This window comes from Conger conger, chromosome 4, assembly GCF_963514075.1.
Source record: "Conger conger chromosome 4, fConCon1.1, whole genome shotgun sequence".
In the NCBI taxonomy this organism is placed as follows: Eukaryota; Metazoa; Chordata; class Actinopteri; order Anguilliformes; family Congridae; genus Conger; species Conger conger.
This window is the reverse complement of record NC_083763.1, coordinates 52,321,996-52,339,416: the sequence shown is the minus strand read 5'-3', so window position 1 is coordinate 52,339,416 and position 17,421 is coordinate 52,321,996. Positions and strand designations below refer to the sequence as shown.

At 37.9% G+C, this 17,421-nt stretch overlaps 2 protein-coding genes across 3 annotated transcripts in view; one reads left to right on the top strand and one right to left on the bottom strand.

Annotated features, from left to right (window-relative positions):
* Nucleotides 1-706: 706 nt before the first annotated feature.
* On the bottom strand, nt 707-3,347 carry LOC133127776 (uncharacterized protein C9orf152-like). Its single transcript, XM_061240936.1, has 2 exons — nt 3,167-3,347; nt 707-1,482 (listed from the first exon to the last, which is right to left on the bottom strand). The coding sequence occupies exons 1-2, from the start codon at nt 3,327-3,329 to the stop codon at nt 953-955; spliced, it is 693 nt and encodes a 230-aa protein (XP_061096920.1). The 5' UTR covers nt 3,330-3,347; the 3' UTR covers nt 707-952.
* A 2,323-nt stretch (nt 3,348-5,670) lies between these two features.
* The window catches only part of xylb (xylulokinase homolog (H. influenzae)), a 57,974-nt gene continuing 46,223 nt past the window's right edge, over nt 5,671-17,421 (top strand). For both annotated transcript variants that reach the window (XM_061238864.1, XM_061238865.1), the window contains exons 1-10: nt 5,671-5,761; nt 6,447-6,529; nt 8,138-8,207; nt 9,119-9,199; nt 9,290-9,376; nt 10,932-11,060; nt 11,646-11,711; nt 12,019-12,091; nt 14,314-14,432; nt 15,396-15,477. In XM_061238864.1, the coding sequence (XP_061094848.1) occupies nt 5,708-5,761; nt 6,447-6,529; nt 8,138-8,207; nt 9,119-9,199; nt 9,290-9,376; nt 10,932-11,060; nt 11,646-11,711; nt 12,019-12,091; nt 14,314-14,432; nt 15,396-15,477 (844 nt within the window). In that variant the 5' untranslated portion in view covers nt 5,671-5,707. The remainder of the gene's footprint in view (nt 5,762-6,446; nt 6,530-8,137; nt 8,208-9,118; nt 9,200-9,289; nt 9,377-10,931; nt 11,061-11,645; nt 11,712-12,018; nt 12,092-14,313; nt 14,433-15,395; nt 15,478-17,421) is intronic.

Here is a 17,421-nt window from a genome sequence, read left to right as displayed (position 1 = left end):
GTTGCCACAGTGCCTGAAACATTGACTAAATTAAAAGTTAATGTTGTGAACAGCTGTTTATTCTTTTATGTAATGCATTTCAAAATCATGTCATGAAATGTCATGAGTGGATTAAAGACAGTCAAACAGACACCCAATTATAAAATTCAATGACAATGGGGGAATTTTTTTTACTTTGTCTTTGTGAATATATCTGATGAAGTACGGGAGTCCAAGAATAGTTCATTCATTGGTACAGCAAATGCTTCTCATTATTTCATACACAATTAATCCTATACGTGCATATTATGTTCTGACTAAAGAAACCCTTTAGTTTATGGTCCCCAAGCATCACTATTCAAGATTATTCAAAGTTCTTAGGTCTTCATCTGAAATTTAATACATACACATATGCATTTAATTTAATTTTTTAATGTTATTTGAAAAAGCAACATTCCCACAATGCTCATTATTTTATATGAATGGAGAACATAACAGATAGATGCCATAGAAAATACAACACTTGCAATAACTGTGTGTACATAACAAAACAGGACTTATACATAAAAAATAAAAAATTAGTCACCTACTCATTGAGCAATCTGATGACATGGAGTCTGAATTCCGTCTGGCCCAAGAATGTTCATCTTCATTTGAGGAAGAGAATATCATGACTGGTCATAAAGATATGCACCTTCAAATATCATCTTTAAATGAAGCACATTCATTCTCATCTTCATTTAATGAATCTTAACATATTTTCAAATATACACAAAAGAAAACCAAGCCGATATTTTATTCTTAATATTGTATTCCATCATATCAACTTTCATATAAACATCCATTGAACTCCATGATGATCTTGATGGCTCCAGTTCTTGTCTCTCTTTAATCATCACTGTAAACAAAAATGTAATCAAACATTTTAAGGCCCAGGTGAATGTTAGGGGACATGCAGTACTCCACACCCATCTTAGGGTTCACTGCCAGAAGATGAAGATGCTGAATACATTCCAAGCTTCCTAGCAGCCTCTGACTTCTTAGGGCATTTTCGTTGAGGAAAAGGATAGTAGTGGGAGCTGACAGAAGGCAGGGAGCATTCTGACCAGGAAGAGGATAAGTTCCTGGAGGCTGGGGTCACCTGCTCACTCCTTCCTCCACTATCAAGAAATTGGCAACCATTCAAGTTTTCTGAAGCAATGGAATCTACTTCTTTGGATTCTGTACTCTCGAGAGTAAGGTCTTGGTTGCTGGAAGGATTAGAGGTGGTCGTGCTGGCCATTGTATCTGATGTTTTTAACAAGTTGCCTGTTACGCTGGTCATCCGATGAATTCCTAAATGGGTGCGCCAAGGGGTTTTGTCACTGTCAAGGTCATCAACAAAATTGAACTTAATCTCTCTAACTGGAAAATTCTCCTCAAATACTTTGGGATATTTTACTTCCTGGTTAACAGGAATCATGTTAACAAGGGACTTGCCACAAATCTCTTCATTGTTCGGTGCTGGGGAAGGGGGGAATGACAATTAGTACCATGAATAATAATACAAAGTGTATCTATCCATTGTTTTCACTTGCTCAGCATAACAATCATTTTGCTTTTTACAGTACAGTGTGCCTATAACACTACATGAAATATATTTTCAATTATTTATTAAATGAGAACCAGAATAAAGTTGGCTTTACAACTGAATCACTAAAATTACTAACAGCTCCAACAATCAATATTTTGTTCACGATTCTATAAAATTTTAACCATTTGTAATGACCCTTTATACCCATTACCATAATGATAGATAATGATTACATCTGACACACAAACAATAGGGGCCAACTTGTCAAACTCTACATTCATTTTAGTGGTATAGTGCTGGCAATGTTGTAACTCATGCATGAAGCTGAATGCTACATAACATGGGTCAAAGGGTCTCTTTGGTATCAGCTTAGTAGTATCAGGATCCCTAATGATTGGGACAGTGTAATTATTAAGTCTGCCAAAATAAAAAGGTAACATGACCTCAGACAAGCATCTGATATGCTTTAAATGGGCCCAGATCATGTAAATATGTCACACTATAGTTAAATATGTCAAGATGATGTCCTGATTCAATCAAATTAATTAATCTAAAATATAATATAAATATCCACTGATATGACACTGTAAAATCTTTGCAATGGAAACCCATGTAACACTGTTTTCTGAAATATACCCCAATATACTGTACTATAATATATATTTTAGCTGAAAGACCTTCATAGAAATGAGGAGAACACCACAAAAGCATAATAAAATCATATCAGACATATAACATTACTGTATTTTCATCATATGGTTAAGCACTGCTATCAGTAGGACAATTGTTACCAGATATCAATACATGAGGAGTTCTCAAAATGCCATTTCAATGTTCATTTATTAAAAATGTTCATTGCATAAAAGTATTAATATTATTATTATTATTATTGTTAAGAACAACACATGGTTGTATGCAAAAGGGAAAGGCAATAATCAAGTCATTGTCGACATTGCTTTGATATGTAGCCTATTTGATCATTAGAACTATACTAACTGATCATGAAATCCAGATCTGAAATGGTTACGTTTTTTTATTAAGTCCACTGTAGTGGATATGCGTCTAAGGTCTTAATTTCAAGAAACATTCTACTGCTGAAAGCTATACAAAAATAAAATATATTTTTGAAAATATTTTCAGTGCAACAGGTTTAATGTCACATATTAAATACCTAAACTTTGTTACCGTAAGTTTAAGTCTCAGGAGAGACCCTACAAGAGGGTATTAGCCAAAGTTAATTTAACAATCCGCCACCTGATTTCACCACACCTGCATCTAAATTGTAGGCTGACGAGGGGATTAAAAAAAAAAACAGTGGAACGCGGTGCAACGCGAATTATACGTAAAACATTACATCGTTTACATGAAACATACATTTATAAGTAAGAACGGCTATAGCTTACATACAATCAATGAACTGGTAATTTCTGTTTGAATGTGCAAATTAGGATAGCTACACAACAGCTGCATTGGATCATATCCTCCTTTCTACACAATAACTTTTCCAGTGTAAGAACTTGGGTTACTTCTAACTGCAAAAATGGCATACACTTTATGAGCCTAGACAAAAACATATTTCGCCGAATAGACTGTACAGCTCCGAAACATGCTTACCTTTTTTAAATAAAACAACGCGTGTTTGTAGCATTTGCTTCCGTTTATTACAGTTGTACTGTTCTTTCAAAAGTGCAATATCCATTTTGGAGGGCTCCGCAAAAATCTCGGTTCGGTCCTCCTGAGAAAGATGACTCGCGTCTACTACTTCTCTACTATTCATAAACTCTATGTCCTTTTTGCATAAACACGTCAAACAGCAGCGTGACAACATCCTGCTCGTTGATATGCAGCCATCCAAATGAAACGGAGGTTAAATTTCAAAGATCACTTGTTATTGTTATATTAGGACTTCAGAAAATGCCCTTGCAAATGTTTTAGCTTAGTTTGCCACATTGCCTACACAAAGGAAAAGAAAGGAGTTTTGCACACCTGAATTTCGGCAGTTTATCCCGTTCTTCCTGGCAGATCTTCTCAGGCTCCATCAGATTTGATGGGAAGCATCTGTGAATTTCCATCTTCAGGTCTTTCCACAGACATTCAAGGACAGTTAGACACTTGTCCTGAGGCCACTCCAGCGTTATCTTGGCTGTATGCTTTGGGCTAAAAGGTGAACCGTTACACCAGTCTGAGGTATTTTAAATGCCGTTTGACAAACTCCAAGTAGGCTGTCGTATGCCTTTTACTCAAGAGTGACTTCCGTCTAGCCACTCTACCATAAAGTCCTGATTGATGGAGTGCTGCTGAGATGGTCGTCATTCCGGCAGGTTCTCCTATTTCTGCAGTGGACTTCCAAAGCTCCCTGACCAAGGCCCTTCTTGCCCAGTTACTCAGTTTGGCCAGACAGCCAGACTTCTTCCATTTCACAATTATTGTTTTATAGATATCACTGTGCTCCTGGGAACACTCAAAGCTTTAGAAAGGATTTTATACCCTTGCCCCGATCTATGCCTCACCAAAATCTTATTGCGGAGGTCTACAGAGAGTTCATGGACTTCATGTTTTTCAGTCAATTCAGTTTGACACAGGTGGACTCCAATCAAGTTCTAGACATTCCCTATACAAGTGACATCCAGAAAATTGCAAGTATGCAATTAATGTCAGAAAGATGAAAGCTACCCTACAATAACACTTTTGTAAAATATTGGACAATATTTATGATTATCTTGATCACCCACATTAATGCCCAAAGTCTTGGCACACAGGATGCAATTGGTCATAATTTGAGTGCCACAGCAAAGGGTCTGAATACTTATGTGAATAAGAGATTTAAGTTTTCAAAAAAGTTATCCATTTAAAATTAAATCTACAACACAATAAAGTGTGCAAAAGTGAAGGGGTCTGAATACTTTCTGAAGCCACTGTATGTTGTGTTTGCATTATTGTTGGCATATAACTGCCAATGGCTCTCTCTACACCAAGTATACGCTCATGTTGACTCAACTGTGTTGAAGTAATGGGTGAGTCCTATTTGCCAGACATCAGATCACAGGACTAACCGGTTTAACGTCTGGGCTTATCACACTCATACGGAAATCTAATATAAAGTCAGGTCCAGAATTATTGGTGCAATAAATAAATATGTGCAAAAAATGCTGTAAACTAAAATGTAATGCAATCATTGACATACTTTTTTATTTTCCAGCATGTGTAAAGTAGTGTGCTTTATTAAAGATTCAATGGAATCAACCAAAGTCTTGTATTTTTTAAATAAAACATAAATTCCCCCCCAAAATATTGCCACCCCTGGTTTAAACTTTGTGCAAACACCCCTGGCAAAGGTTACAGCCAGGAGGTTTTTCTTATAAGATAAGTTCCAGGAGGAAGTTTTCAGAGTTGTTGTTATACTTTGGTTTGGGCCCTCCTCTTCAGTTCAGACCACAGGTTTCTGATTCTCAAGACTGAGATGGCCATTGCAGAACACGGATGTTGTTTTCACTCAACCATTTCTGTGTGGATTCTGATTAACTATATTTTTGGAGTCATTGTTCTCTTGGCCAATCAGGGGTGGCCTGTAGCGTAGAGGGGGTGACATGGCTCAGGCAGTAAGAGCAGTTGTCTGGCAGGGTTGCCGGTTGAAAAAAATACAACATGTCATGATCATATAACAACATGCAAAAGGAATATTTCAATGCAAAGGCTATGCAAATAAATGTGGATCTGGGCTACTGGGGTATTGAGTAAGCCGATTACTTACTGTGGAGTAGCAGCACAGTTACTTTCAACCATATCGAATGAGCCTTCACAGTAACAGGCCTACTGCCAAAGCAGTCCCCAATAGAGCAGTAAAACAATAACAGGAGGCACTTTTTTTGAGATGCCAAACAGCACTTCCTTGAATTGTTTTAGGAATTACATTCATTTCCTCCTGTTAAATAACTTGTATGAAGAATTTAGATTCAGTATGCTGTATTGGTAAAATACCAAGTTATCTCTAATGTGCAAAGGTATATGGGTCAGATCTGCTAAGGAAGGTAAATATCTACTCAGCAGCATTGCGGAACATTAGACATACGGTCTCTTTAAAAAATATTTCAAGAGTTGGTGAACAAAACAACGCAGGCGCAGTAGCTAGCTACTTGTCTCCGTGCGGTTCATTCAATGGCTGCCTCCTCCGATCCCTGTTATCTGGGATTTGATTTCAGCACTCAGCAGGTAGGGTCAAGTAATTCAACTGACAAGCTAAGGAGATCTACGTGATTCTGTTTACTTTAGCTACGAGGTGCATGTTGCGTGGAAGGGGGTCAGTGCGGAAGGAACGTGAGAATCGCTACCGGACCTATGGTGTAACTATTGAGGAAATTTAGCCTGATGGAGTGAATCTGGAAAACTCTATTGTTATGTTGTGTACGACACTTAGAAAAGTTATCATACAGTTTCTGATGAAGCGATCATCAGCAGGGGTAACATTAAAAGATGTAACAATAATTGTATTCTTCTTTTTGCAGTAGGCTACACAAACACAACTCCAGCATGTAATGTACTTTGATCTTTTAGCAAAACGAACCCTGTGACTTCACTTTAGCTTTTCAATAACTGGTTCAGTTGCTAATAATCTACTACCGAATTGCAGGACAGCCTATTAACAAACGATTATATAATTATCCTGTACTAATAGGTCCTACACACGCGTAATGCAAAATAATATATATTGTTTTACAAATGAATGATATCAATGATGTTTAATTGACATTGCCAATGAAATTCATTGATATCATTAATACATTTTCTTCTGCTTTTGATGTATGAACAGTGTATGCTATTGCTTCTCATGGTAACCACTCTCCTTTGAAAGATTTTGAACAGTTACATTACACATTTTTGTATCTTTGTGCATTAGTTGAAGGTGATTGCTGTTGATGAAAAGCTGAACGTGATTCACCAGAACAATGTTCAATTTGACAGCGAATTCTCAGAATACAGGTAATACAATGAAAGTTTGGTACTGTATTTTAATTATTAAACATCTGAAATACTACACCAAGCTAAGACCTTACTAATTAACATATATAAATGTGTACCTTAAACTATGTTCTTCCAAAGTGAAGTCCTAGCTTTGTGTATAAAAATGAATGGAACAGAATTTTAGACATGGAACTGTTCATAGTTTAACAGATACGGTCTAAAGATGTTCAAAAATGGTTGCCAGTTTGGGGAGTTAACACTTATTATTAGTTAAATTAAAAACTGAGTAAATTAAAGTAACTATATGCAAATTACACAAAATTACTACAATTTTGTCCCAAATATGAATATTGTATGAAAATCAGATCAACAAAAATATTTAAGAATGGAAAGTCATAATATGTGGGCATAATCGTACATTCATTCACAAATATAGTGATATAACGTTGATACTATGCACCTGGTGATCATACTTATGAAATTCCTACATGGTTAAAATATGTGTATTCTTAAATCTGATTATTGACCATATTTTGATGCAATGCACTCTTTGAACACAGGCATGGGGGAGACATTTCACAGCCAAGGAAAATCTAATCTTGCACATCCCCAAAACTGTTATTTTGGTCTTCTCTGAAACATTGAGTGGAAAGGTCAACCTATGGGGAATGACCTGACTTTGACAGACCATAGTGTGTCCAATGGCAGGGCGGTGTTGGTGCATCTCTCCACTCAGGGATCCAGGGTTAGGACATCATCACCTTGTGTTCGAGACCCACCTATGGAAAGATATGGACAAGGGGAGGGTGGTGCCTGGCCCATCCCGTGCAAGGAAGTACTAAACACAGTCCATGCCACAGGCCAAGGTCTGGGAACAATGTGAAGTACTAATCAGGGGAGAATATTGTGCATGAGACAGTGCATGGATGTCACTGACTCGCTTAGCTTAAATTAGCACTTATATAGTGGGTTTCTCCTTGATGGAAACTGTGAGCACTCTTCTAACTTCCTAGTGGACCTTGCGACCGTGATTGGTTTCTACCAATAGGAGCAATTTAGAGGCTAGACACACCAACGGAATGTCATTGAAATTAATTTTGGCCCAGAATGACAATGCTTGCTCTGTTCGTCGTCAGACTAGACAACTTCATTACATTACATTACATTATTGGCATTTGGCAGACGCTCTTATCCAGAGCGACGTACAACAAAGTGCATACCCATAACCAGGGATAAGTTCGCTGAAAGACCCTAGAGGGAAGTACAATTTCAACTGCTACCTGTACAACAAAGGTAAGGACGAGGGCCCTTGCTACTGTCATCCAAAGCCAGACTTGGATGCTTCTGCAGAGGTCATGGCCGGAGGTCATGGGTGGATCGCGACCACAAGATGATGAACGAGAGATGAAAATGATGCCTCAAATAAAAGGCGGTCAATTTGGATGACCATTCATCATTTATTTCTCAATAGCTATTTGGTATCTGAAACTCCAGCTTCACCTTCAATCTTTACAGATACTATAACATGTATATTAAAGATGAAGGGATTCTGAGGAATAGACCTGACAGTCTGGTCCATTTTCCATGAAATGACTCAACAGTGATTGTTTCCCTGTACCAATTTAGAACCCAGGGTGGGGTGCATATACAGAGCGACAGACTCACTGTTACCTCTCCAGTGCTGATGTGGGTGAAGGTAATTAACTCTATACGGCTTTTAATGCTTACCCTCCATCTTTTAAAATAATGTATCACCTAAAGCACTCTACTACCCACAAAGTGGTTTCCTAACAAGTGAAGGGCACAAAATTGGTTTGCTAACAAGTTCTATGAAGTTGCTTCACACTTTTCTGATGAAATTTGGAAGAACACAGATAGTGAATATATGAATATGTTTGTATTAAGTTATTTTACCATGTTTTTAAGTGTATATATCTCTATTTTTCATTTTTAGTGGAGGGAGCAATATCAGTAGTCACTGGTAGATACAAAATTTTGTTTCACACTTAAAATACCCGATTTGCATTCAAAATGTAGCTATTTAATAGGAGCACATCAATTTATTTATTTACCATTGAAGATAATCCTGTAGCAGTTTATTTGAAGAAAGAAGACTGGCTAGAGAGAACCAACAATGTTGCTGACCTAGTAATATTGTGCAACATACAGTATGAAGCCTAATTTTAAAGATGCTTTTAGGATTTTAGATGCTTCCCCTTTCATCATGCAGTGTTCTGTGCTCTGGCAAATCTCTAGCTCTCTTGCTCGTTACATGTCATCAAATTTTAATATGTGGGGGAATGTCACACCCGACATGACTTGTTTAAAAGGGTGTCTAAAGGAGAAATTTTATTAAAGCAAACATATTGAATCGATATTGCACTCGCAGTATTGAAGTTAACTATGCCCTGATTTGTGGACAGTTACGTTAATAGCAAATGTCAAATTTGATGTTTGCCCAACCTTTTTCTAGTGAATACAGTCTTTGGAGGGGGGGGGAAATACCCACAGGTTCTGAACTTACATTTGCGGTATTATTGTTCATAGCTCTATTTATGTGTAAAACAGAAAATCAATAAAGTGTGTATATTAACATTGTTTTCCTAGGCCCTTGACAGCATTCTTGAGAAGATGAAAAAGGATGGCTTTGATTTCTCTAGTGTGAAAGCTCTATCAGGAAGTGGCCAGGTAAAGAATACAGAATTCTGAATGTGCTCACACACAAGTGGATAACTTATCAAAATAAACATTACTTTAATTGGTGCTTTTATTCTGCAGCAACATGGTAGTGTGTACTGGAAGACAGGGGCCAGTGAAGTTCTTAAAAACCTTGATCCAGAAAAGCGTTTACATGACATACTTCAGGTAAGACTATTTCACTGTGGGGCACACTGAAAAGGGAACCATTGTCTGAGCATAATTATACTGTATGAATAGCATTTGCTACTAAAAAACAGTAATGCGATCATTGTATTATATGATGAGACACCTTACCTTGGGTTTCATTGATTGGGTTTCAAGTGTGCGGTGCTGCTTTGCTAAGAAGAAAAAAAAAAAATTATGTTTAAAAAATGTGAAATACATTTTAACCACACTGAATACCTGCAGATATTTATTTTGAAGCCCAGGGTAACAATCCACACAATACTGATTTATTTCACTGACACAATTTCTTTCTATTGTTCGAATGAATGAGTTATTATCGGTTGTGTGGGTTCCTCTTTTATTAAGATAGTCATTTGTTGTCATGGAAACCATTAATCGTGACGTTTTCCACTGAGTGCACCAAAAGTCCTTCTCTTTGCACACGGATGCTGTTACGACAGGATTTAGTGTCCGGTTAAAAGTTAATTCATTACCTTGTGGGAGGAAACCACAGGTGTTAGCGCAGATGTTAGCATGGACCTTGAGCCAGTGCAGGTAAAGTAGTGAAGCCAAATGTTTACACAGTGCACTATGAAATTCCATTGTATTTTATAGGGAAAAGGTTTACTTTCACTATACTTTCACAAACTTCCTAACACATTGTTTAATGAAAATGAAATTGTACTGTCTCTGTAAGGTCAGGGCCCAAAATGCAAAACCCTTATGTACATTGTACATAATTAAACATAATCAATCTAAATATGTTTATAAGCAAATTTGTTATGTAATATACTGTATATCTCAGCGCGTTTAAAATGTCCAATATTCTGTGTACAGATCCATGTATGACTCTATGCAAAACTAATCCGCCCAAAACATCATCATCTTAAGACCAAAGTTTAATGTTACCAATATCGCATTAAATACCCAAGTGTCTAAGCAATTACATGTTATGGCTAACCATTGGGGCTTATTTTAATGTCCAACCAAGGAGTCGTTATTACATTTCACAACAGAGCACTGGGAGGAATATGTTTTATTTGGAAGTGACGTACAGTTTACAATTCCTGGGTATTTGTTTGTAGTTGGGTAGACTGAATGAAGTAATGTGGGTAAGGTGTGTTCTCTTGCTGTGAGTGTCCTGTGCTGACCTGTCCCTGTGGCTCACTCAGGGTTTGTGACTATATTGGGTTTACACTTGTTGTCCAAAATGCATTTGTGTGAATATTTTGTGACAGCTTCTCTTCTTATCTTGTACTTGATTGGAGTCATCTTTTTGTCAGAGCCTCACTGGCATACAGAGGTGGAAAATCCAGGTTCAGAAAGTAAAAGTCCTAAAAGTATTTTTTTCCAATCACCTGGATTTGCTAATTACCGCAATTCTTCAGTCAAGTGGTAGAACTTAATTCTTAAAATTCACTAGACTTAGTAAGTTGAAGAAATGCATGGCGGGACTGATCCCTGGACTTTCACCTCTGCTGGTATTCTGCCTAGTGATGCCGTTTGACATCTGAAAAAGAAAACCAAGGAAAATAAATGTTTGTGTTGTTGGCAGGGGTGTTTTGCGGTGACGGATAGTCCGGTCTGGATGGACTCCAGCACCACAGAGCAGTGTCACAGCCTGGAGACAGCCATCGGTGGAGCACAGAGACTGGCAGACATCACAGGGTCACGTGCTTATGAGGTGGGGGTTGGAATTTACTGGAGCCAGTTCTTTCTAGTTTTGATCGGGTTAGTAAAACACTGTACGTCTGCATCCAGTTATTTGAAACTGGAAAACTTGTACAGTACCAAAACTGGGCTCACTAAAAATATGTACTTTAGGTCTCATGTTGTACACCTTTCCAGTGTTTTATTTTAGTCCTGATTCTGATATCCATAAGAAAGCGTCTGTGTGGTTTTAAGTGCCAAAAACTATTTCTATCCAGTTTTACTTCTTTCCATCTCCAGCGCCTCTAATGAGCTTTACCAAGAACAGGCTGTTTTAGTGACTGTGTCTTTAATGCTCATTGATATCAAAGAATTTCTGTTCTGATTGACTGGCTAGCTCCAATAAACTGCCGAACGCTTGGATTAGTTCCATGGGCCGTGCTGAAGGCCAAATGGCTTGCACGTTTTCTTATTACGGATTGTGTGGATTTTTTTTTTGGGGACTGTATGTTTTTATACTCTGCAGTGTTTTTATAACACCTTCATCTCCTTTATAATCCACATAGCTATGAGGAAATCAGCCGTAATTCATCTCCATATAATGTGTTTCTTCTTTCAGCGATTTACTGGGAATCAGATTGCCAAGATTTGCAAAACAAAACCAGACCAGTACCATCAAACTGAGGTGATCCTTGCTTGAGTTTTGTCAATGCAAAGCTTTAGGTTCCTGTTGAGGTTGTAGCACAGCTCTTGTAAACATTCCAATATAGCAAGAGGTTTCATTGAACCTCATGATTGGTAATTCAAAAACAATGGAAACTGAAAGCATTGAGAATATTGATACTCACTGATGCTGCTTGAGTGATTGAGGTGCAGAGTACAGAACTGTTTCTGTGTCACTTGTACAAAGCTGACTGATTGAAGGATTGTGTGAATTGCTCAGGAGACAGTTATATGAAATGAGATGCTGTGCTCTTGATGCTTAATTGCAGAGGATCTCGCTGGTGAGCAGTTTTGCCTCCTCTCTTTTCCTGGGAAGCTACGCTGATATCGATTATAGCGATGGTAAGCCCGCATGCTTTCTGCTTGAATTTTCCATCATAAAAACTGAAAATGATTAATTCAGAATCATTCTTCACTTTGACTTTCACTTTGAGTCATTGAAGTACTTACACAGGTCGTCTACCCAGCAAGGTTAATGTTTTTTTTACCATGTGTGTTCATACCTTTTCTTTCTTAATTGTGTATATTAAGGAAGAAATTAAACATTGAAAGAAATGTTGACATTAAGCAGTTTTGTAAAAAAATGATTTATTTGAAATGCAGATAAAGTAGGTAATGCTATTGTTTCTTTTTTATTCTCTATCAGCAGATCTGCCAAATAACTTTTTCTCCATTTTACCAGAATTAATTTGCTTGCTGATCAAACATTTTTATGTTTTAGTCTGCCCTACAACAAAAGATAATATAGAAACTGCCCAAGTTGATACTGCTCCTGAAAAAAGAAAAAATATTTACAGTACAATCTACAAAAGGTGCTCTTGGGTGCTTTTGTACCTGTTATACTGTTGCAGGTACCTGAAAAAAGTATTCACAAAGCAACCACAGCGGGGAAAGGTACACGCAATTGCACTCCCAGGGATATAGTAACATATACCATCTGTGTAATACATAGCTAAATTATGGAATCCACATAAATTCCACTGCCAAGATTACACATTTTCACAGAGATGACCTGAATTGCACCTCACAAAAAGTCAGGATTTCTTACAATAACCGGAAATCCGGTCTCTTTAAAACCTATGCAATGTGTAAACTTGTCAACTTACAATGACAACTGTTTTGCAACTGTCAGATGGTCACTAAATTGTTTAGTGTGCAAGAGAGTGGATCATCTGTAGGGTATCCTTCATTTAATTAACAGAGACAGAATTTATTATTCATCACAGGCTGAAATTGCTTGTGGATATTTAAGGCACCCATTTTCTCATCTTCAACTGATCTCATCTACGGCTCAATGGTTCTTTTTTATTTTTTTATTTAGTATTCCTGTACAATAAAAAACAACCCCTTGTTAAATGACAGGCACCTTACTAAGTACTGTATTGAACCAGCAAAAATAGGTATGAGTGAAACACCATTTTACTTTTTGTGCATTCAGAGATAAGCTAGTTTTTGAGTTGCTGTGCTGAGACAACTGAGATGCAACAAAGAAGATAAAACTGCCCTTGTTTCAGAAATGTCTTACAAAAGCTGATCTAATGACCAATACGTCATACTGTACCTCCAAACATCATTACATTTGATCTGTACGTGAACTGTGGTCCCTAATTATTTGGGCGCACTTACATAATTAGTGTTGGACACTTTAGAGTCAAGTACGTTTCACTTTGTTCACGTTTTAATAAATAGCCATAGAGAGTTCACTGAAGCTTCTAGGGATGCCAGAAATAGTGGAACAGAACATTTTAAACCTTTGAGGACCTTCACATTTTCTCAGCCGGGGGTCAGCAGCTGGTGGCTCTAAACTCAATTTGACTAAAATACTCCATGACTATAAAATGTACCTTTCAGCATCAATGAAACAATTAGCTTAACAGAACTGCTGTGAGCTGAGCATTTTCTTGGAGTGGACTGTATGAGTATAATGCCAGCCTGCATTTTAGCCTCATGGTCTCACTGGTCCAGCAAGCTAGCATTTGTGTTTGGCCATGCTAATGAGAATTAATTTACCTTATCGTCAAACTAGCATTTTTTTTGCAAATTAATTGATTAATGATGCAAATATGTGTTTATTTTTATTGCTCAGTTTAGCTGAGCTGTGTCTGGTTCAGCTGATCTTAGTCACCACTCATTAGATCTACATTAAATGATCTGAAAATGTAGATACACATTCAATTTAAATACTATATTAAAGGGACTGTCCAGAAATAGTTAGAAAACACCGCTGTTACTGTTTAAGATCAAGCATATTCAAAGACTTGATAAAAAATAAATTCATTAATTGTTATATTTTAACTTTCAATTGAAATAGCTGTCACATTATAAACCATATGCATTCATTTAGCCCAATCATCCAGTTAAAGAGTTCATACAGAGATCAAAAAAGATGGAAGCTCTTAATTTATGGCCGGTACTGAGAATGCTCGCAACTGTTCTAGAATTGGCGTATAAGCCACCCAATTAATCCATTATGGACTAAGGTGAAAACCTATAGAAAGATCTAGGAATCACAATGCTGTCTTGAAAAGCCTTCACAGAAGGTTCACGTTGTTGCTCTTGTCCAGGTTCAGGGATGAACTTGATGGATATCTTCACGAAACAGTGGGCACAGCTGTGTCTGAATGCCACTGCCCCACAGCTGGCTGAAAAGCTTGGCACCCCAGTACCATCCACAGCAGTTCTGGTACCTACTGTTTTTTTCCTAGTTATATTTCTGTCATTGTTCCTCCCTGTTTCCATTATTAAATTGATTGTTATGTAGGATTTTACTGAGCTGTGGAACAGTGGAAATTAGTATTTTTAACCGTAAAGAAAGAATGTACATGAACATTTACTTGAACATAAATTATGTGAAAGAGCTGAAACTATTAGGTAGTATTAAGCCTCTAAAGTATATACAGTATATTGATGTGAAAAATCTGGCTTTTTTGTTGGGCTGATGGAAATTGGTGAGATTTTTCTGAAAAGGGGTTAAACAATATTTAGGAAATTTTCTTGAAGCAATATAAACTGTAACAACAAATTCCATCTTTGCTTAAGAAAAAATAATTAAAGCTTAATCATTTAACACATAGAAAATCATGCACTGTGTACCGGACAATGCTATGTCAAAAACCCCTGTTAATAAGCCAGTTTTGTGGTTCATATTAGCATTAATAGTGCCAGCCTTGTTCTGGCGAAACACATCTCTATTTGTTTTGTTTTATCTTTGCCTCAGGCAAAATGCCAGGCCTGAAACAGCTGTCTTATTTGTAAGTGGCTCAAATCCATCATCTCTAGTCGAACATCCACACCCATTACCAATAATCTGTACTGCACATTAATTGATTGCAGCTCTATGGTTACTTATTAAAGCGAGATATTTACTGCCGTGAAGACTGGTCTGAGAGATGCAACGCTTGTTCTCTGCTGGTTCATTCACCCACGTCCGATGAATTGTGTTGGCTGTCAGCAAGAGCTGCTCGCTGGGCTTCGGGGTGTCAGTGGAATCTCCAATTAAATATAATTACCATATGAACGTAAACAATCTTGCAGTTATGCCCTGTGCCATTTTAAATGAGAAGCTTCACCTGACTTAAGTACCTTTTCAATTAAAGGAAAACAAATGGATGTCCCTGATTATCCCCCCCCTCCCCTCTCCCTGCAGGGTCCGGTCTCCGCCTACTTCATCAGCCGCTACGGGTTCCCACTGGACTGCAAAGTAGTGGCTTTTACAGGGGACAATCCAGGTAAGGTCCCAGTCAGGCTGGAGATGTCCCCAAATGGCCTCCTCCTTCTGGGTTCTGGAGCATAGCGCCGCTCGGACACTAGGTGGCACTAAGGCAGCATACTGAATTTCTCTTCTCTCGTCCTGCATTTAAAAGCCTTCAACGAGTCAAATATTAACTTTCCTCTACTGTATATGAAACGGACAGCCTGGTGCCAAACCTTTTTTCTCTCTACCCCAGAGACAACAGGCCTCATTGTTGTGAGCTTAAGAGGAGCATTTTTAATTAAAGAAACCCTGATTTTCAGCTGAGCATTAATGGCACTGACCCCACCCTGCAGTGTTGCAACTTAGTAGTATCAGTTACATGACTGTGCCAATATGATTGATTAGAAGGAGATGCCTACATCAGGAGTGTCAGATGCAGTTCCTGTGGTACTGCAGTGTTTGCTGTTTTTCATTTCAGACAGTTCCCTGGGGGACTAATCAGTCTAATTATATAATGATCTTGATTCATTTAATGCCCATCTTGGGTAAAATACAGCATAGGCAGGTAAGAGAAAGTGCCAGTGGCACACATTATATAGTAATAGAACTTTTAAAGGACCACATGCATCAGCGTTCTCTTCCTGGTTTTAGTATCTAAAACGGCCACAAAACATTTGCAGTGACAATGAGCAATGATGAAAGCTCTAGGATGATATGAAAAGCTCAAAGACATGAGAGATATGCATATGGGTCTTAAAATAACTGCTTTTAAATTGTATTTGAATCAAATGCATTGTGACTGTGTGCATGGTTCTGTTGATGATAAATAGCACAGCGGTGGTAGCTGGTGTAGACTCACGATGGGGATCAGTGGTAAGTAGTTGCAATAGGCAGTGGAGATCATTGGAAGGGAGCTAATGTAGATCAGTAGTGCTTAGTAAAAGGTGTGGATTTATTGTAAGTAACTAGTGTACATGAGAAACAGATCACTTATAGGTAACTGACATCTTACTTCTGTAGATGTTCAGTGGAGAGTGGTAGGGACACATAGATTAGCTATAACTGTGAAGCTTGTTACTGCTTCACTGGATTGAAAACTTGTGTACAAAGCAGAGGCATTACCAAGTGGCTGTACACTAATGGAAGACCTGCAATACAAAGCAATGTAAAGGTTGTTTTTTTGAGCACGGGAAACGACCACAAATATACAGTAAAATGCAGTGAATGGGGTGAATGAGGGCACAGACACTACACTCCTGCTTTTGCTGCTTTTGCCTTCTTACAACCTGCTTAATATTGGTGATTTTTACATTTGTTTAATTTTTCTATTTTTGTTTAGTATCTTTTCATTTTCAAATTCCCCTTCAAGAGACTTAGTCAAGAGAAAGTATGTGTGTTTATGTCATCTGATAGCCTGAAAAACCAGACGGCAGTGAGTCATAACTTGTGGTTATTTACGGTTTGTCCTGTAGCTAGGAGGAAACTATATACTAAACTTACCCGAGGACCATCGTCTCACAATGTGAGTCAAATCAATCCTGCATTTGACAGTCAAAAGGATCTTTCCTTTCCATCCAAACTACTGTCTGGGAGTCAGACCACCTGCCCATTCACCTGTGGACTGGTGCTGACTGTCCAGTAAGATTTTATGTATGGTGAAGGGGCCAAATTTGTGCTGCTGTTCTGGAACTCCGAACTCTACGTACCCTCGGAGTTGTGCTGTACCCTATTGGCTAAGGTACATGTCTGGGACCCGAAAGGTTGGTGGCTTAAGCCTCAGTGTAGCTAGATGTAGATAACATCCATGCGGTGGTTGGGCCTTTGCAAGGCCTTTAACCCCAAATTTCTCCAGGGGGGATTGTCGCCTGCTTAGTCTAATCAACTGTAAGTCCCTTTGGATAAAAGTGTCAGATATAGAACTGTAATGTAATGGTGTTGAATTTGAGTTTAATATGTTTCTGCTTTTAAATTGACCAAA

Bases quoted from the DNA above. Each gene is read 5' to 3' on its own strand.
- LOC133127776 (XM_061240936.1), bottom strand. From the start codon at position 3,329: ATGAATAGTAGAGAAGTAGTAGACGCGAGTCATCTTTCTCAGGAGGAC. The intron at 1,483-3,166 runs GTAAGCATGTTT...CCCCTTCCCCAG, and splicing joins CGTTGTTTTATTTAAAAAAG to CACCGAACAATGAAGAGATT.